Source organism: Mustelus asterias, chromosome 8 (genome assembly GCF_964213995.1).
Source record: "Mustelus asterias chromosome 8, sMusAst1.hap1.1, whole genome shotgun sequence".
Classification (NCBI taxonomy): Eukaryota; Metazoa; Chordata; class Chondrichthyes; order Carcharhiniformes; family Triakidae; genus Mustelus; species Mustelus asterias.
The window spans coordinates 39,336,233-39,357,766 of NC_135808.1; the positions used below are offsets into that span (position 1 = coordinate 39,336,233).

Here is a 21,534-nt window from a genome sequence, read left to right on the forward strand (position 1 = left end):
GTTTTGACCCTTCAGTTTCTGCCATAAGTTTCCCTTTTTTTCCTTATCTAACCCAGGATATCCTTTGATATCCATGGTTCTCTGGACATGTTGCACCCATCTTTCACTTTCACATATTGGGCTTGTACTCTATTTCTTTTTTGAATGAATCCCACTGCTCTGTTGTAGATTTTCCGACAAGTAGCTACTCCCAGTTAACTTTGGCCGGATTCTGTCTAATCCTATTAAAATTGGTGCTCCCCATTTCAGATCTTTTATTTCCAGCCCATGTTTATCCCTTTCCATAACTACCTTTAAATCCTACTGAAATATGGTCACTGTCATCAAAATGCTCCCCCACTGAAACTTCTACCACTTGCCTGGCTTCATTCCCTAAAACTACATCCAGCAATGCCCCCTCTTTTTTGTGGGACTTTTTACATATTGACATAAAAAGCTCTCCTGGATGCATTTTAGGAATTCTGCTCCCTCCAAACCTTTCACATTTTGACTATCCCTGTTAATGTTGGGGAAGTTGAAATCTTCTACTATTATTACCCTATTATTTTTACAATTCTCAGAGATTTGCCGACATATCCCTCCCTGACTGTTTGTTAGGAGTATACTATAGGCCCCCAATGTAATTGCCCCCTTTCTGTTTCTAAGTTCTATCCATATGGCCTCATTTAAGGAACCTTCTAAGATATCATCCCTCCTTATTGCAGCGATTGACTCCTTGTCAATATTACGACACCACCTCCTCTCTACACATCTTTGGACCCGGGGGGGGGGAGGGGGGGGCAGTTTGGCATGGCCGGTCCACCTAACCTGCACATTTTTGTGATGACACTTCAAAAAGCACTTCATTGGTTGTAAAGTGCCTTGTAGGTTCTATAAAAATACAAGTCTTCCTTTGTATATAAGCAAAATACTGTGGGTACTGGAATAAAAATTGGAAAGTATGGAAACACTCAATGTGTCTGGTGGTGTCAGTTGCGGGGGAGAAACAGGGTTAACATTTCCAGTCCAGTCATACAGACCCGGGATGTTGGCTGTGTTTTTCTCTCTCCACAGATTCTGCTGGACCTGCTGAGTTTTTCCAGCATTTTCTTTTTTTTAAGTCTTCCTTTGTGGCTTGGTGAGTGAGATGGTTGTGGGTTCAGGTTCCATTCTAGGAGTTCGGACATATGACCTAGGCTGACACAACTAGTACAGTGAAAAGTTAAAATTAAAGTTTATTTCTTAGTCACAAGTAAGATTTACATTAACACTGCAATGAAGTTACTGTGAAATTCCCCCAGTTGCCACAGTCTGGTGCCTGTTCAGGTCAATGTACCCAACCAGCACATCTTTCAGAATATGGGAGGAAACCGGAGCACCCGGAGGAAACCCACGCAGACACAGGGAGAACATGCGAACTCTACACAGACAGTGACCCAAGCTGGGAATCAAACACAGGTCCCTGGTGCTGTGAAGCAGCAGTGCTAAGCACTGTGCTACCGTGCTGAGGGAGTGCTGCACTGTCAGAGGTTGCATTAAAACAAAGGTCCCAAGTGATTACTCAGGTGGATGTAAAAGCACTATTTCGAAGAACAAGGGAATTAGGTTTGCAAACAGGATAGTGAAGTGCCACAGCTGTCAGTGCTGAGAGCTTAACTATTTATGACCTATACTAATAATTTGGATGAAGGGGCCAACTGTATTGTAGCCAAATTTGCAGATGATCCAAAGATAGGTAGGAAAGGAAGTTGCAAGGAGGATACGACGGAGGTTGAGGGGTGACCTGATAGAAGTCTACAAGATTATGAGAGGAATGGACAGAGTGCTTTTTCCCAGGGTGGAAGAGTCAATTACAAGGTTTAAGGTGCGAGGGACAAGGCTTAAAGGAGATGTACGAAGCAGATTTTTTACAGAGTAGTGGGTGCCTGGAACTTGTTGCCGAGGGAGGTAGTGGAAGCGGATATGGTCGTGACTTTTAAGGGGCGTCTTGACAAATACACGAATAGGGTGGGAATAGAGAGATATGGTCCCCGGAAGGGTAGGAGGTTTTGGTTCAGTCGGGCAGCATGGTCGATGCAGGCTTGGAGGGCTGAAGGGCCTGTTCCTGTGCTGTAATTTTCTTTGTTCTTTTGATACAAAGAGTCTGCAAAGGGATATAGATAGGTTACATGAGTGGGCAAGAGGTTGGCCAATGGAGCATAATTTGATTTATTGTCATATATATTAGTATATAGTGAAAAGTATTGTTTCTTGCGTGCTATACAACAAAGCATGCCATTCATAAAGAAGGAAACGAGAGAGTGCAGAATGTAGTGTGACTGTATAGCTTAGGGTGTAGAGAAAGATCAACTTAATGCAAGGTACATCCATTCAAAAGTCTGAGGGCAGCAGGAAAGAAGCTGTTGTTGAGTTGGTTGGTACGTGACCTCAGACTTTGGTATCGTCTTCCCCACAGAAAAAGGTGGAAGAGAGAATGTCCAGGGTGCGTTGGGTCCTTAATTATGCTGGCTGTTTTGCCAAGGCAGCGGGAAATGTAGACAGAGTCAGTGGATGGGAGGGTGGTTTGCGTGATGGATTGGGCTACATTCACGACCTTTTTTAGTTTCTTGCGGTCTTGGGCAGAGCAGAGCTGTACCAAGCTGTGATACAACCAAAAAGAATGCTTTCTATGGTGCATCTGTAAAGGTTGCGTGAGAGTTGTAGCTGACATGCCAAATTTCCTTAGTCTTCTGAGAAAGTAGAGGCGTTGGCGGGCTTTCTCAACTATAGTGTCGGCATGGGGGGACGAGGACAGGTTTTAGTGATCTGGACACCAAAAAAGCTGAAGCTCTTGACCCTTTCTATTCACCCCTGTTGAAGTTGACAGGGACATGTTCTTCTCTACGCTTCCTGAAGTCGATGACAATCTCCTTCATTTTGTTGACATTGAAGGAGAGATTATTGTCGTTGCACCAGTCACCAGATTCTCTATCTCATTCCTGTACTCTGTCTTGTCATTGTTTGAGATCCAACCCACGACGGTGGTGTCGTCAGCAAACTTGAAAATCAAGTTGGAGGAGAATTTGACCACACAGTAATTGGTGCATAAGGAGTACAGTAGGGGTCTGAGAACACAGCCTAGTGGGGCACCAGTGTTGAGGATGATCGTGGAGGAGGTGTTGTTGCCTATCCTTACTGATTGTGGTCTGTGTGTTAAGAAGTTCAGGATCCAGTTGCAGAGGGAGGAGCCGAGGCCCAGGCCACAGAGTTTGGAGATGAGTTTCGTAGGAATAATGGTGTTGAAGGCTGTGCTGTAGTCAATAAATAGGAGTCTGATATAGGTGCCTTTGTTATCTAGGTGTTCCAGGTTGAGTGCAGGGCCATGGAGATAGCATCTGCTGTGGCCCTGTTGCGGCGTTGGCAAATTATCTGGGAGGCTGGAATTGATCCATGCCATGACTAGCCTAACGTGGGAAAATGTGAAGAAAGAATGGAAAAGCAATATACTCTTTAAATAGAAAGACTACAGAATACTGTGGTCAGATGGAGCATAATGTGGAACAATGGGAAGAATAGAAACTCAATATACTACTTAAATACAGACTGCAGAATACTGTGGTATATAAGGATTTGGAATATTGTGTGCAGTTTGGTGTCCTTATCTGAGGAAGGATGTCCTTGCTATAAAGGGAGTGCAGCAAAGATTTACCAGGCTGATTCCTGGGATGGCAGGTCTGTCATATGAGGAGAGACTAAGTTGGTTAGGATTGTATTTGTTGGAGTTTAGAAGAGTGAGAAGGATCTCATAGAAACTTATAAAACTCTAACAGGATTAGACAGGGTGGATTCAGAAAGAGTGTTCTGAATGAGGTGGAAATCCAGAATTTGGGGTCATAGTTTGAGGATAAGGGGTGAACCTTTTAGGACTGAGGTGAGGAGAAAATTCTTCACCCAGTGAATGGTGAATGTGTGGAATTCACTACCACAAAAAGTAGTTCAGGCCAAAACATTGTGTGATTTCAAGAAGGAATTAGACATAGCTTTGGGGGCTAAAGGGATCAAAGGATATGGGGGATGGAGGGAGACGGGTTCAGGATATTTTGATCAGCCATGATCAAAATGAATGGTGGAGCAGGCTTGAAGGGCCGAATGGCCTGCTCCTGCTTCTGTTTTTCTATGTTTCTATTACACTCGCCTACCTCACCCCCTACCTGAAGATTCTTCAGAATATTGCACTACCAGTCTTGCACCCCCCTCAATGTCTCTGTGATAGCAATAATATATTCACATGTTAATCAACACCCTCAACTCAAGACTCCATGTGTTAAAATAAATGCCATCCAGCCTTGCCATACTCCTCCCTTTTGCCTTAACTTGTCTATAATCACCTTCCAGACTGAGTAGTTTTTTTCTTCTATATCTGGCTGTGCATCACCGCCTACTGTACCTCCATGCGATATCCCACCCCCCTGTCAGTAGCAAAAACTCCCACAAAGACGTTACTCCCATTCCAATTTAGGTGCAACCTGTCCAGGTCCCCCTCTCTCCAGAAACAGACTTGTTGATCCAGGAATCTAAAGAACTCCCTCCTACACCATCTCTTCAGCCAAGCAGTGATCTGCTCTATCCTCCTCTTCCTATACTCACTGGCATGTGGCACTGGGAGTCATCCAGAGATTACAACTTTTGAGCTCCTGCTGTTACCTAGCCTGTTACTTCGCTCCCTAAATTCCTGTTGCAGGACCTCATCCCTCTTATTACCTATGTCTTTGATACCAATGTGAATCATGACCTCTGTCTGTTCTCCTTCCACCTTCAGAATGCCCTGCAGCTGTACAGTGACAACCCTGACACTGGCACCAGGGAGGCAACACACCGTTCTGGAGTCACGCCTGTGACTGCAGAAATGCCTGTCTGCACCCCTCACGATTGAGTCTCCTATTACTATTGCTCTTCCACTCTTACTACTCCCCTTTTATGCAGCTGAGCTACCCTCAGTTCCGTGAACTTGGATTGAGGTGCACTCCCCAGAGGAACCGTCACTCTCTCCATTTTCCAACTGTTATGAAGGGGAGGTTGATTCCCTCTCTGAGAACTAACACTTAACCACTCAAGGAGGAGTACTCCCTTTATAATCTGTTTAAAAAGTGTGTGAGAAGTGGTAATATATGTGCTTCAGCAACTTTGTGGTTAAATCAAAATAACTACCTGAGACTCTCTATGTAAAATCAACAAGTAACACTATTTATCTAACGAACAGTGAACAGGTTAACTAAACTATGAACAAACCAAATAAAACACTATTCTAACAGAATGCTGTTTAGATAAATACTATTATCACTTAACAAAAAAAATAGAATTTTTAGTCACTCTCAAAATACAACCTGGTTTGTCGTCTTCTGGAATCTTGTGTCTTCTCTGGCTATTTTCACAATCGAGATGAGGCTTTTTTTAAAGACAAAAATGCAGCTTTGAGAGCCAGCCAGTTCCTCCCTCTCTCTCTCTCTCTCTCTCTCTCAGAGCTGAACTAAGCTGTCATTCAGCAGGTGGCACATGCTCTTCTCCTCCAGTTTGCCCCCGTCTCTTGTACCCTCTGATGACACAGCAACATCCCCACAATAGGATTGGTTTACAGGTTACCAAAACATCAAATTCAAATCTGATAGGCTGCTGTTATTCAAATGCTTAGTTTAACTGATTGGGAAAACTTCAAAAACAGCCTGTTGTCTTGACAACATTACTGCCGAGCCTTTCGATACAATGGGCCCGATTTTACCATTTTCATTCCAAGTGCTGAATCTGGGCGTAATGCAGATCCGACTTAGAAATCTGCTTTCAGGCGCCCCCATACGCACTCAGCCTGAAAAACACACCGTGGGTCCCAATCGCGCTGTGGGCGGGGCTGAGCATAGCTGAAACGATCGGAGCTCTGAACTGCGCATGTGCAGTTGGAAAAAAAATTGAAAAAGCGTGCCCGTGTCAGATCGTCCCCAGACTACAGAAAGTGGAGAAAGCAGCCCGGGAGCGACAAGCGGGAGCGATGGACCCCACAGTCATCACTGTCCCCTTATCCACCCATACCTCCACTACCCACACACATCACTGTCCCCCTTATCCCCCCCACTACTCACACACATCACTGTCCCCCTTATCCTCCCCCCACTCCCAACACATCACTGTCCCCCTTTATCCACCCTCCCGCTAACCAGACCGATCATAGAAATCATAGAAACCCTACAGTGCAGAAGGAGGCCATTCGGCCCATCGAGTCTGCACCGACCACAATTCCACCCAGGCCCTACCCCCACATATTTACCCACTAATCCCTCTAACCTACGCATCTCAGGACTCTAAGGGGCAATTTTTAACCTGGCCAATCAACCTAACCCGCACATCTTTGGACTGTGGGAGGAAACCGGAGCACCCGGAGGAAACCCACGCAGACACGAGGAGAATGTGCAAACTCCACACAGACAGTGACCCGAGCATCGAACCCAGGACCCTGGAGCTGTGAAGCAGCAGTGCTAACCACTGTGCTACCGTGCCGCCCGCAGAGTGGCAGCAGACCCCCCTGACCCCCTCACCAGTGATTCATCTGACCCCCCCCTCACCAGTGAGCGATCGGGCCTGCCCCCCCAACCAGAGATGCATCTTACTCGCCTCCCTTCTCCCGCCCGCCCCCCCCAGAGAATGATCTGGCTTCACTCTTTCCCCCCCCCCCCCACCCCCCCCGCCCAGAGAATGGTCTGGCCTCAATCGCCCCCCCCTCCCCAGAGTAACATCCGACCTGCCTCCTCCTCCCTCCCCACCAGGCAACGATCGGCCCTCCCCCCCCCCCCCCCCCCCGGCCAGAGATACATCTGACCTGCTGCCGCCTCCTCCCCCCCCCGCCCCCCCCCCCCTCCCCAACCAGACAACGATCTGGCCTCACTTCCCTCTCTCTCCCCCCCCCCCTCCAACCAGGGAATGATCTGACCCACCTCTCTCCTCTTCCCCCCCCCCCCCAGGGAATGATCTGACCCACCTCCCTCCTCCGCTCCCCCCCCCACCACTGATCTGAGTCAGTGAGCCATTGGAAGCACTGAACACGCTCTTCAGAAGCTGGAGCACCCGATTCAGACTTTTATTTAGCAGGTCCATTGCGGCGCGGTTCCGGATTGGCGAACGCGGTGGTAAAGGGGGAAATGCTGATAAAGTTGGGCGGGCAGTTCATTAATTCAATTTAAATGCATGCAAATTCATTTAAATCGCCGTTGCGCCCGTTTTGGGCGCGAATCGAATCGCCGCCATTCCCGGGTTTTGGTAAAGTGGCAATCTGCGCGGACGCAGATTACGTTAATGGCCTCACACCCGACTTTACCACGTTTTCGCGCCCGGAAACAGGCGTGACGCAATGGTAAAATCGGGCCCAATGTTTCAGTTTGTGTACTCTATATATGCAACTGCAATTTCCCTTTTTTAAAAAAAAATCTCGAAGTGCAGAAAATAATTTTACAGACACTAACTTCACAACACCAACACAGAAAACGATTCGAGTGAGATGCATTCCCACCTGCTCCAGAATAGAATCAATGGCAATTTAGTACCTATTCAAACTAATCCATGCCCACCCCACCCACCACCCCCCCCCATTGTCCTTACACAACCCATACAGTTCACCCATTATCTCCAAAGGACAATCATGTCCCATTAGTTAAATAAAATCAAGTTCCAACTGTCTGTTATAGACTTTGTTATTTCATAACTTTCGTTCATAAAACCCAAATACTATAATATATATATATTCCTTCAATTACATAATCCCCTATAACTACCAATGTTTCATTCAAACACATTCCCTATAAAAACAGGCACTGAAATTCATGCTCCAACATCAAATTGTTCACAACCACTTGGAGCTGTCAATTAAGGTGTGAAATAGCAAGCACCTTATAGTGATAATGGATGGTTGTGAAATTTTTCATGCAGATCTAATCCAATCAATCCCTGAGTTTTATGTCAAAAGGGTGTTTTAACACTCCAAATCGTTTATTCAAAGAGTTAAAGGCAGGAGTTTAAAATGTCTTTTGAGCTTGACAGCTCCCTTTGACAGTTCACCTTCACACTTTTGACAATTCAAAAGCTCTCCATTCCAATGAGTTTATTCAATTTTCACGCACATTCATCGCCTACTTTTTAAATGTCTCAAAACACATCTTACTTTTCCCAAAGCCCAGCTTACTTTCCCCAAATGTGTCCAGTGACCATAATCAAAAGGACGCATTTTCTCTCCACGAGCATCCCCTACCTTTCCAAACAAATCCACGGAATTCAGATCAGCTCCTGCTTGAGTCTAATCTGCACATGTCGGGTTTCACACACCTCACACAAAACTACACGAGTGGAGGCAGCTGCAGATTTCGCTAGACAGCTGCTTCTGTGAAATGTGCAAATCTGGACCCAGCCCATTCCTGGCCCCATGAAAATGGGAGTGGAACTTGCAGATTGAGGCCTCTTCTTCCATTGTCCTCAAGACAGAGGCTCTTTATCATAGCAAGTCCGACACTGAAAAGACAGAAAATATGAAAAAGGAGATGGAGATAATAGGGTTATGGAGGCAGGGTTTGAGCGAGGGACCCTAATTTGTTCTGTGTCTCTCCTGGCCCTGTGACTTGACTACTCCTTTGTCAGAGGCATGTCCAGGAGCAGATGGCCAGAAGGTGCATATGCTACAACCCGTGATAGAATTTGCCTCATTTCAAACTGACAACATCAGTATGGGATGTGCAGAAATGAAAGTCACAATAGTCCCAGAGGATGATCAGCTGCTCTCCCCTTTGAGAGAGAGCATGCGAGAGCGAGAGCAGATTCATGGTGTTTTAAGCCGAGGGTCACCACATCTCAGGCAAGCGGCATGGTTGAGAAGGCGCGACCGTCATGGTAACCTCAGCCAGTACGGGACTTGAACATACGCTGTTGGCATTGCTCAGCATCACGAACCAGCTGTCCAGCTAACTAAGGGAGTGCTGCACTTTCAGAGATACCATCTTTCAGATGTGTTAAACAAAGACCCTGTCTGCCCTCTCAGGTGAACTTACTTAAACTTGGTTTCAGTAATCTCTATGTGAGTTCACTGATGTTCCAGGAGGTACAACAATTGTGTGAATGTTTTATTACAGATCTTATATCGATAGTTTCTCTTGTGCCGGGAGATAGAACATAGAAAGGCTACAGCACAAACAGGCCCTTCGGCCCACAAGTTGCGCCAAACAATTTCCTTACCTTCTTGGCTCATCTATTATCCTCTATCTTACTAACCTCCATGAACCTATCCAAAAGTCTCTAAAAGACTCAATCGAATCTGCTTCCACCACCACTACCGGCAGCCGATTCCACACACCCACCACCCTCTGAGTGAAAAACTTACCCCTAACATCTCCTCTGTACCTACTCCCTAGCACCCTAAACCTGTGGCCTCTCGTGACAACCATTTCAGCCCTGGGTAAAAGCCTCTGAGAATCCACTCTATCAATACCTCTCAACATCTTATACACCTCTATCAGGTCACCTCTCATGCTTCGCCTCTCCAAGGAGAATAAACCTAGCTCTCTCAACCTATCCTCATAAGGCATACCACTTAATCCTGGCAACATCCTCGTAAATCTCCTCTGCACCCATTCTATGGCTTCCACATCCTTTCTGTAATGAGGCGACCAGAACTGGGCACAGTACTCCAGATGGGGTCTGACCAGGGTCCTATACAGCTGCAGCATTATCTCCCGATTTCTCAGTAGATACATCTACTGAGCAAAAAAGTTGTCACAAACGTTACACCTGAATTGTTTCCCACCAGTGAGGATCTGCTGGTGCTTGAGGGAGTGGATGAAAGTCTTGCCACAAACATTGCACCTGAAGAGTTTCTCTCCTGTGTGGGACCATTGGTGGACCAGTATTTTAAAAATAGTCTCAAATGCTTCATCACAAACCTCATACTTGAAAGGCTACTCCACAGTGTGAATCCTCTGATGGAGCTGGAGTTTTGATGACTGCGAGACCATGTCACATGTGAATGGTTTCTTCTCCTGTGTGAAGGCGTTGGTGATTGCAGAGATCTGATGACTGTGAGAATGTTTTGTTGCAGATCTATATGGTTCCTACATGATTCCTTCCCAGTGTGAATGCATTGATGTGAGCAAAGTACTGATGATGATGAGAATGATTTGAGAGACACATCCCATTTGAATGGCTTTACTCCTGTGTGGATTCTCTGATGCTGTCAGAGGCTTGATGACTGTGAGAACGATTTGTCACACACATCACACCTGAATGGTTTCTCTCCAGTGTGGATGCGACAATGTTCACGAAGGTTTTCTGATCTAGCAAATGATTTGTCACATACGACACATCTGAATGGTCTCTTCCCTGTGTGAATTCGTGGTGTTTGAGGAGATACATTGACCGTGAGAATGATTTTTTGCACATCTCACACCGAAATGGTTTCTCCTCAGTGTGAATCCTCAGATGTTGCAGGAGACGCGTTGACTGTGAGAATGATTTATCTCTGCTCACACTTGAATGGTTTCTCCCGTGTGAATGAGTTGGTGTACGTGGAGATCTGAAGATGATAATGATTTGTCACACACCGCACATCTGAATGGTCTCTCTCCTGTGTGAATGCGTCGGTGTACGTGGAGATCAGATGATGATGAGAATGATTTCATACACACAACACATGTGAATGGTCTCTCCCCTGTGTGAATGCATTGGTGTACATGGAGATCTGATGACTGTGAGAATGATTTATCACATACCTCACATGTGAATGGTTTCTCCCCAGTGTGAATCCTCTGGTGCTGCAGGAGATGTGTTGACTGAGAGAATGATTCATCACATACCACACAACTGAATGGTTTCTCTTTTGTGTAAATGCGTTAGTGTTTGCGGAGATCGGATGATAATTTCTCTCACACCTCGCATGTGAATGGTTTCTCTCCTGTGTGAATGTGTTTGTGTGTGCAAAGTACTGATGCTGAGGTGAATGATTTGTCACTCTCGACACACGTGACTGGTTTTTCCCGTGTGAGTACGTTGATGAATGCGGAGAGTTGATGATAATGAGGATGATTTATCACACACCTCGCAAATGAATGGTTTCTCCCCTGTGTGTATCCTCTGGTGCTGCAGGAGATGCATTGACTGTGAGAATGATTTGTCACACAACTCATACTTGAATGGTTTCTCCCCTGTGTGAATGCTCTGGTGCTGTAGGAGGCTAGATAACTGAGAAAATGGTTTGTCACACACCACACACCTGAGCGGTTTCTCTCCAGTGTGAATGCGCTGGTGTGAGCAAAGTCCCAATGATGATGAGAATGATTTGTTACATACCTCACACGTGAATGGTTTCTCTCCTGTGTGAATGTGTCTATGTACAGAGAGTAGATGATAATGAAAATGATTTGTTGCACACACCACACCTAAATGGTTTATCCTCTGTGTGAATGAGCTGGCGTTTCATCAGGCCTGAGAACGGTGCAAAGCCCATGTAACAAACCTCACATTCAAATGGCTTTTCCCCAGTGTGACTGTGTTGTTGATTCTTGAATGTTAATGGATGTGCGAAAGCTCGATCACACACCTCACAGTTGAATGATTTCTCTCTCACGCTCTTATTGCGTTGGGGCGGCGGGTGATGTGGGGGTTGCGGGTCAGACCGGCAGTGCAGGGCTACTGGGTATGTGCTACCTTTGGCGCTGACAGATCGGCACGTGCGCAGTGGCCTGCTCAATGCTATGTTGCCGGCCTCTCCAGCAGGATTAGGCCCCGCCAACTGGTTTTTGGACTGATTTACGCTAGTGCATTCTGCAGTGCACAGAGTGTGGGAGATTCATTTTGAAACTCCGCTGAGAAAAACCAGCATGATTTACTCCAGTTTTTACGTGAATTTGACACTTAGAATATTTTTGGGAGCATCACCACTCCCCCCCCCCCCCCTCCCCCCGACCCCCCCGACCCCTCCCCCCGACCTCCCCCCGATCCCCTCCCCCCAACCCCCCATTATGTTTGTGTGTTCCCCAGTTTCAGCCAAGCTCCCTGGAACCATAGTTTGAAAGGGGATATGTGCACCCAGGATGACCTGGCCTAACCTCATTGACTCCTGCCCTGTGACCCCATTGGCTTAAAGCCAGAGAACATCCCAGAAGGACTGAGAGGATAAAAATGGACATTTGAAGACAACTCTCAGTGAAAACTCGACTGGCCTGCTGCAACCTACAAACCCGTGATGATGGAAGAGGACATATGAGATCTATCTGTGTATGAAGAAGAACCTGAGTTCATGTGTCGATGCAATCTCAATGATTTGAATCCAACAGCTTGGTCAAGTTCACCAGAGTGACCCCAGCCAAGTTTGGGGAAAATTAATTTAATTTGTGTCAGACTTGTTTCTTTAACTTGCAAGTGTTTTTGTAAAACTAAGTTTGAACCGCAGTCCTTTGCTTTTCTCAAAGTAACACCACTTGGGTAAAGGCGCCTTTGAGTAATAAACCGGTTGATGTGTCTATATAAAATATTTCACAGGCAATATTTGGTGCCCCTGGGTGGGTTTCAATACGAAGTGACCCTAAGTTTCTCCAAAGTCAAACCCACTAGCTTTGTATTCTCAAACATCCAGTCTGAGCCTTAAATAAGAGGCCAGCTGCCCCACGTGACAGGCAGAATTCAAGTGGGTGAATGAGGATAGAGGCAACCAACCAGCAACAGGGCCACAAACCAGGTATTTTGAAAAGTGAGGCAAACAAATGGCAGAGTTTAAAACTAGGTTAGTAAAGGGTGTGGGTAAACTCTTGAGTCAGCCAGGAGAAGGGGTAAGACCTATCTCCGGAGTGTCAGAGAGGTACGATGTGCGTTTCTGGTATACCTTAGACTTAGAGGGACTGGAACCAGTGTTTAGCAAAAGCTATACCCCAACGCTGGTCAACTCCCACAACCTTGTGTCAAACCCGAGGGAGACAGAGAGTAGAAAAAAATGGCACAGTGCCCAGAGTGGGAAGAGGTACAAAGGAAGTACCGAAATGAGAAGTGGCCCAAGTGGGTCAAGTACTGCAGTAAACCAATGTCGGGTCCAGGACCCGCAGAACAAACGTTTTGGGAAAAAAACACCTTGGCAAGTACGCTTCCAAGCTGAGCAAGTCTACATCGATAACACAGAGCAGCTACAAGAGAAAGATTGCAAAAATACTAAGTTAAGACAGGAGTTAGATGAGATGAAGCAGGAGGTGCAGAAAATAAATAATAAAGTGATAGAGCAGAAGCAGAGGAACCAGGCAAATTTAGTATACATGGGCCAGTTCCAGACCCAATGTGAAAAGGCTTATCAAGAACATCAGCCTGTGATCAGTGACCATGATTAAGCCCAAAAAGCTGCAACCGAGTTATCAGAAGAATGAGCAAATCTACAGATCACACTCAAAACTGTGACATCATTCAGTCAAAATCACACAGTACAATTCCCAGATTGCTATGTTCTCTTTATTCTTTCATGGGCTGTAGGCATCACTGGCAAAGTCTGTGGCAATTAGTGATCGTTTAATAATCACCTTTACAGAGATTAACTTTCAATTCCAGATTTTATGAATTGAATTGACATTTTCACCAGCTGCTGTGGTGGGATTTGAAGCCGTGTCTCCAGAGCATTAGCCAGCGACTCTGTTTCACTAGCCCAGTGGCATTACACTATGCCACCATCTCCCCTCCTCACAAATCTTGGACAAATTGCAGAGTATTCCCTAAATTCATCTCTGTCCTAAACGGTCCACATTATATCCTCAGACTGTGACTCCTGGTTCTGGACACCCCCATTAGGAACATCTTTCTTGCATCTATCCTGTCTAGTCCTGTTAGAATCTTATAGGTTTCAAGATATCCCCCTCATTCTTCTGAACTCCAGTGAATACAATCCTAACCGACTCACTCTCTCCTCATACGTCAGTCCTGCTATCCCAGGAATCAGTCTGGTAAGCCTTCTCTACACTCCCTCTCAAGCAAGAGCATCTGTCTTCAGATAAGGAGACTAAAACTGCACACAATATTCCAACTGTGGCCTCACCAAGGCCCTGTATAATTGCATCAAGACATCCCTGCTCCTGTACTTGAATCCTCTCGCAATGAAGACGAACATACCATTTATCTTTTTTACAGCCTGCAGCACCTGCATGCTTACCTTCAGTGATTGGTGTCCAAGGACACCCAGGTTTCATCGCACATTCCCATCTCCTAAATTATAGCCATTCAGATAGAAATCTGCCTTCTTATTTTTGCTACCAAAGTGGATAACCTCACATTTATCCAAATTCTACTATATATGCCATTAATTTGCCACTCACTCAACTTGTCCAAATCACCTTGAAGGATCTCTACATCCTCCGAAAGCACATATGACTTTTGGTCCTCCCTGACCTCTCCAATTGAAATAATTTGTCCACATGAAGTCATGAAGATAAACTGTTGTTATTTTCAAAGCTCCATCAAATCAGCCCATAATCTACACTTCCCTAAAGTGCACACAGACAGCTCTTGGAATCCAATGGGGCAAAATCCTGTGAATGTTGGAAATCTGATAGAGATTCAGAAAGTGCTGGAAATCCTCAGGTCAGGAAACATCTGTGGAGAGAGAAGCAACCCCTCTGCAGCCTTTGACACGGCCAACCACACTATCCTCCCCCTACAACTCTTCTGTGTTCTCCAGTCATTGAGACTGCTGCGATTTTTCCTGCAAGGGTGAATATGGTATTTACTACCAAATAAACCTGTTGGACTTTAACCTGGTGTTGTTAAAACTCTTACTGGAATCTTCCCACCGCCATCGCTCTGGTTCCTACCATGGGTCAATCTCTGCTTTTCAATTCGATTCAGCCGCTCGGGGCTCGCGCTTCCTCACATTCCAACTCCCGAACGCTCGGAGCCAACCGCCGCTGCGCGCGGCAGAACTACAACTCCCATCAGGCACCGCGGACTGGCTCTTCCCCTAATTCCATACTGCCGCTCCTCATTGCGCAGGCCCGGGGCCACATGTAGTTCCAACCGATTGAGAGTCAGTCGAGAATGTGGCTGCGCACGACGTCATTGGCGCGCGCCCCTCTAATATGATTGGATGTGCTGTATAATCGATGTATCTATTGGGTGTTTGATCCGTCAATCAGAGCGCTGAGCTGTTTGATTGGAGCTGTGTGTTGGATATTGAGTGTGTTTATTGGAAGCATTTCCCTTCTGATTTACAGGCTGAGTTTTGTTGATGGGTCATTACTGAATATGAGAAGGTGAGATGTAATTATCTGGGAGGGACAGAGACATTTATTGAAATGTATTTTAATGTTTTCTTTAAAGATTTTACCTGAAGGCCTCGGCCTTTCCCAGAAGCCTGGGCTTGGATTTGATAGTTTTGCCCAGTGCTGTGTCTGATAGCTGAATTTAGGATGTGAGTGAGTGCAGTGTGTCAAATTGCCCAGGATAAACCAGAACCCTTCAATCAGCTACACTGAAGCAATATTTTCCTTGGCTTTTAGCACTTCCTATCCAGTATGTTTTGTAAAACGAGGGGAGAAATTTCAAAATATCCATTGAATTAACAATTCTCTTGAGTGTTTTTACATTAAATACATTCTCGAAGGGTAAAACTGGTCCTCACCAGAACGACCTGAGCTCATGGCGAATTGATAGCCGATTTTCCACTCTGCCTGACTGCCTTTTCCACTGTCCTCACGGTGCCTGAGAAAAGTTCTTGGCCACATTGTCTGCTGCTGGTCACTATCCCGAGTTCCTGCTGGAAACAAATGGTGTGTGACAGTCAAGTGAGGAAAAAGAAAGGACTTGCATCTGATCACTACACAGGGGAATAGTAGACTGGCACTCACTGTGGCACAGTCTCTGAGGAGTCAGCCTCTTCAGCAATGGAGTTGGAGAAAATGATGTTTTCTTTTCCTGTTTTACAGAAGGACTGGACCTTTATGCACCAGAGAATACAGAGAGGATAGACACTGCAGATAAATCTTGACCATCACCCACGGTCTAATTGTGGGAAGACATCCAGTTCCTTTGCAGCATTGCTCAACACAGAAAGGTTGGGCAGTGAAACCATCATCTGAAAATCATTTAGGCCAGGGGAGCTTTGACATATCATCAGGTTTGGCTGTGGAAGATCGGTTACGGTGAGGCTGGGAAGAAGTGTGAGTGGGCTCCAAGTGTGGTGAGAGCTTCAATCAATCATCGAGCCTCATGGACCACTGACTCATTCCTGTTGGTGAGCGGCTATTCAAATGCTAGGTGTGCAAGGAGGGCTCCACAGGCTCATAAGCTCTCTTAACACACAAGATCCATCTGTTGGCCCAACTGTAACACGTGAACACACACATGGAAGGGAAACCATTCTCGTGTGAGGTGAATGATCAAGCAAGGTCATCAACCACTGTGAAACATCGACACATTCATTCTGGAGAGAAGCCATTCAAGTGTGAGATGTGTAACAAGGGCTTTGCAGAGTCTCATGCCCTGTTGACACACTGGCGGGTTCACACTGGGGAGAAGCCATTTATGTGTGCGATGTGCAACAAATCATTCTCACAATCATCGTCCCTACGTGTACATCAACGCATTCACACAGGGGAGAAACCATTCACGTGCGAGGTGTGTGACAAATCATTCTCGCAGTCATCAAACCTCCTCAAACACCAACGCATTCACGCAGATGAGAAACCGTTCAAATGCGAAGTGTGTAAGAAATCATTTTCAAGGTCTTCAAACCTCCACGTACACAAACGCATTCACACAGGGAACAAACCATTTACATGCGACGCATGTGGAAAATCATTCTTTTGGTCATCAGATCTCCGTCTACACCAACGGGTTCACACAGGGGAGAGACCATTCACATGCAAGATATGTGAGAAATCATTTTCACAGTCATCGACCCTCCGTCTCCATCAACGTATTCACACAGGGGAGAAACCATTTACATGCGAGGAGTGTGATAAATCATTCTCACAATTGACAAACCTCCACGTACACCAACGCATTCACACAGGGGAGAAACCATTCACATGCGAGGTGTGTGACAAATCATTCTCATGTTCATCGACCCTCCGACTGCACCAACAGATTCACACAGGGGAGAAGCTGTTCACATGCAAGGTGTGTGCCAAATCTTTCTCGTGCTCTTCAAATCTCTGTGTTCACAAACGCATTCACACTGGGGAGAAGCCATTCAAGTGTGAGGTGTGTGACAAGTCATTCTCAAGGTCATCGTACCTCCTGCTCCATCAGAGAATCCACACCGGGGAGTGACCATTCAGATGTGAAGTTCTGAAAAGCTTTCACAATGACATCGACCCTTGTGGGACACCAGTGGATTTATACAGGGGAGACAGTGTGAGTTTTCAAATCAAGTCTTCATATGGTTGTCAGACCTCCAGGAACATCAGTGAACCCACATGGGAGATAAGCCCTTCCAGCGTGACAGGTGCCAGGATTGTTCACCTAATCTCCCTCTCTCGACATCTCCACACGGTCTTAGAGCCGGCTCATCTGCTTCTCTTACTCAGAGTTGTTTACCTTCCAGTGCTCACACAGGGGAGCTGTCCTTCCAAAGCACTGTCTGTCTCAGCAGTGTCTGTCTCCAACCTCTCCCACCATCAGTCCAATCATTTTATGAAGGCCAATTTAACCTTAGACCAGATCAACAAATATCAAGAAAGAAGACATCAATATGTAGAGAAGCTGCTGCTTATGCACCGATGTCAGTGTGCCTGGGAGTATTTCCTCATCTACATGAAGTTGGTGATTCAGGAGAATTTGTCAGGATTTTCCCTGCTCCAGACAAGAGGGAAATACCTCAATAGTTTCCACAGCATGATTTATCTCCCTTCTTACAAAGTCACATTCCTGAAGTCAGAGAGAGTTCTTTTTCCTTACAAATCTGTAGGATGAGTTCATGGAGTCTTGATATGAGCAGAAGTCCACCAGCTTGGAAGCTCTCAGCTGGAATACCATTCGGACCTCAGGCTTTGTAGTTTTTCATCTGTTGGATTGTTGCAGCTCTCCCATCAATGGTGACTTACCCAGGGATTCTACCACAGGCATTGTGGGATAGACTGGAGAGTATCAGCTGTCACTGTGGATTCATGGTCAAGAAGTTGTTCAAAATGTTCTTTCCAGCATTAACAGATGACATTTGACATTGTCTTCCTTAAGAAGAGAAACAACATCTTGTGAACGAATTGGATTTTGTCCATTTGACCTTGGTCGAAAGATAGCCCTGGTGACTTCAAAAAGGCTTTGCACATTGTGATGATCAGCATATTGTTGGTGTTCTCAGAATGGGGATTAGGCAGCCATGGCTGACAAAGGAAGTCAGGGAATGCATCAAGGCAAAAGAGAGAGCCTATAATGTGGCAAAGAGTAGTGGGAAGTCAGAAGATTGGGAAGGCTATAAAAACAAACAGAGGATAACAAAGAGAGAAATAAGGAAGGAGAGGATCAAATATGAAGGTAGGCTAGCCAGTAACATTAGGAATGATAGTAAAAGTTTCTTTAAATACATTAAAAACAAACGGGAGGCAAAAGTAGACATTGGGCCGCTCCAAAATGACGCTGGTAATCTAGTGATGGGAGACAAGGAAATAGCTGAGGAACTTAATAAGTACTTTGCGTCAGTCTTCACAGTAGAAGACATGAGTAATATCCCAACAATTCAGGAAAGTCAGGGGGCAGAGTTGAATATGGTTGCCATCACAAAGGAGAAAGTGCTAGAGAAACTAAAAGGTCTGAAAATTGATAAATCTCCGGGCCCAGATGGGCTACATCCTAGAGTTCTAAAGGAGATAGCTGAAGAAATAGTGGAGGCGTTAGTTATGATCTTTCAAAAGTCACTGGAGTCAGGGAAAGTCTCAGAGGATTGGAAAATCGCTGTTGTAACCCCACTGTTCAAGAAGGGAACAAGAAAAAAGATGGAAAATTATAGGCCAATTAGCCTAACCTCAGTTGTTGGCAAAATTCTAGAATCCATCGTTAAGGATGAGATTTCTAAATTCTTGGAAGTGCAGGGTCGGATTAAGACAAGTCAGCATGGATTTAGTAAGGGGAGGTCGTGCCTGACAAACCTGTTAGAGTTCTTTGAAGAGATAACAAATAGGTTAGACCAAGGAGAGCCAATGGATGTTATCTATCTTGACTTCCAAAAGGCCTTTGACAAGGTGCCTCACGGGAGACTGCTGAGTAAAATAAGGGCCCATGGTATTCGAGGCAAGGTACTAACATGGATTGACGATTGGCTGTCAGACAGAAGGCAGAGAGTTGGGATAAAAGGTTCTTTCTCAGAATGGCAACCGGTGACAAGTGGTGTCCCGCAGGGTTCAGTGTTGGGGCCACAGCTGTTCTCTTTATATATTAACGATCTAGATGACGGGACTGGGAGCATTCTGGCCAAGTTTGCCGATGATACAAAGATAGGTGGAGGGGCAGGTAGTATTGAGGAGGTGGGGAGGCTGCAGAAAGATTTAGACAGTTTAGGAGAGTGGTCCAAGAAGTGGCTGATGAAATTCAACGTGGGCAAGTGCGAGGTCGTACACTTTGGAAAAAAGAATAGAGGCATGGACTATTTTCTAAACGGTGACAAAATTCATAATGCTAAAGTGCAAAGGGACTTGGGAGTCCTAGTCCAGGATTCTCTAAAGGTAAACTTGCAGGTTGAGTCCGTAATTAAGAAAGCAATGTAATGTTGTCATTTATCTCAAGAGGCTTGGAATACAAAAGCAGGGATGTACTTCTGAGGCTTTATAAAGCACTGGTTAGGCCCCATTTGGAGTACTGTGAGCAATTTTGGGCCCCACACCTCAGGAAGGACATACTGGCACTGGAGCGGGTCCAGCGGAGATTCACACGGATGATCCCAGGAATGGTAGGCCTGACATACGATGAACGTCTGAGGATCGTGGGATTATATTCATTGGAGTTTAGGAGGTTGAGGGGAGATCTGATAGAAACTTACAAGATAATGAACGGCTTAGATAGGATGGACGTAGGGAAGTTGTTTCCATTAACAGGGGAGACTAGGACGCGGGGGCACAGCCTTAGAATAAAAGGGAGTCACTTTAGAACAGAGATGAGGAGAAATTTCTTCAGCCGGAGAGTGGTGGGTCTGTGGAATTCATTGCCACAGAGGGCTGTGGAGGCCGAGACGTTGAGCGTCTTCAAGACAGAAATTGATAAATTCTTGATTTCTCGAGGAATTAAGGGCTATGGGGAGAGAGCGGGTAAATGGAGTTGAAATCAACCATGATTGAATGGTGGAGTGGACTCGATGGGCCGAATGGCCTTACTTCCGCTCCTATGTCTTATGGTCTTATGGTCTCAATCTCAATACATGCCCTTTATCTTCCACCACGTACACATACATGACCATCGGAATTGGGAGCCAGACTAAAGCACAGAGTTTAAAGAAACATCTGTCTGTAGCATTCTGAGACTTTCTCCTGATGTGAGTTAGTAAAGTAAGCCAGCTCTCAGGAGTGGGTAGGGGGTAGAATCAGACCCTGCTTTAATCGGAGATGTGAATTATAGACAGAGCCTATTCAGGTGACGGGTATTTGACTGATACCAGTACTCTCCTGTCCTGAGAATGGTGAGCGACTAGGGGTGAGTCTTTGCAGACCTGAGTTTCCTCAGCCCATCATGCCTCGATGTAATAACGGTGTGATATGTTCACCTTACACTCTTCCAAAATTCATTTCATGTTCTAGTAAATATCTTGAGTCATTTCCAAATGCTTTGTAATTTTGGTTGCGTCAAAGTTTGGTATAAGTTGAATAATTGTTGTTTGTCTCTTGTTTTATCAATCTTCTGTATTGATTTATAACTCACAATAAATTCACTTTTTAAAAACTTAACCCAGATTTCCTGATTTGTCAGCATGGTGTGTTCCTATTCACTGAAACACTCAGGAGTCTGTAGTAAGGGTCTTATACACAATATATTTATTGCTCAATGTCATTGTGGGCTGGTATACTTTCTCCATCAATGGGTTTAGAATTTCTAGTTCACAGGAAGCAGAATGTTTCTCTCAGAAAGAATGTCTTGCATTTACCTAACAACTTTCACAAACACAGGCGAAGAGCACTTTACAGCCAATGGAGTGCTTTTTTAAGTGTAGTCACTGTTGTCATGTAGGAAACATGGCAGCCAATTTGTGCACTGCAAGCTCCCACAAACAGCAATTTATTAACGTTTATTTATTGGTGTCACAAGTAGGCTTACATTAAGACTGCAATGAAGTTACTGTGAAAATCCCCTTGTCGCTACACTCCAGCGACTATTCGGGCACACTGAGGAAGAATTTAGCATGGCTAATGCATCTAACCAGCATGCCTTTTTGGACTGTGTAGGAAACCAGAGCACCTGGAGGAAACCCACACAGACAGGGGGAGGACGCGCAAACTCCACGCAGACAGCCATCCAAGCCGAAAATTGAACTCAGGTCCCTGGCACTGTGAGGCAGCAATGCTAGCCACTGTACCACCCAATGTGAAAATGACAAGATAGTGTTTTGCG

General features: G+C 45.5%; 1 protein-coding gene across 1 annotated transcript in view; it reads left to right on the top strand.

Moving 5' to 3' along the window:
• The window catches only part of LOC144497075 (uncharacterized), a 257,791-nt gene extending 236,918 nt beyond the window's left edge, over positions 1 to 20,873 (top strand). Inside the window, exon 3 of the mRNA XM_078217818.1 lies at positions 16,954 to 20,873. Within this exon, the coding sequence (XP_078073944.1) occupies positions 16,954 to 17,274 (321 nt within the window). The 3' untranslated portion in view covers positions 17,275 to 20,873. The remainder of the gene's footprint in view (positions 1 to 16,953) is intronic.
• Positions 20,874 to 21,534: the final 661 nt, after the last annotated feature.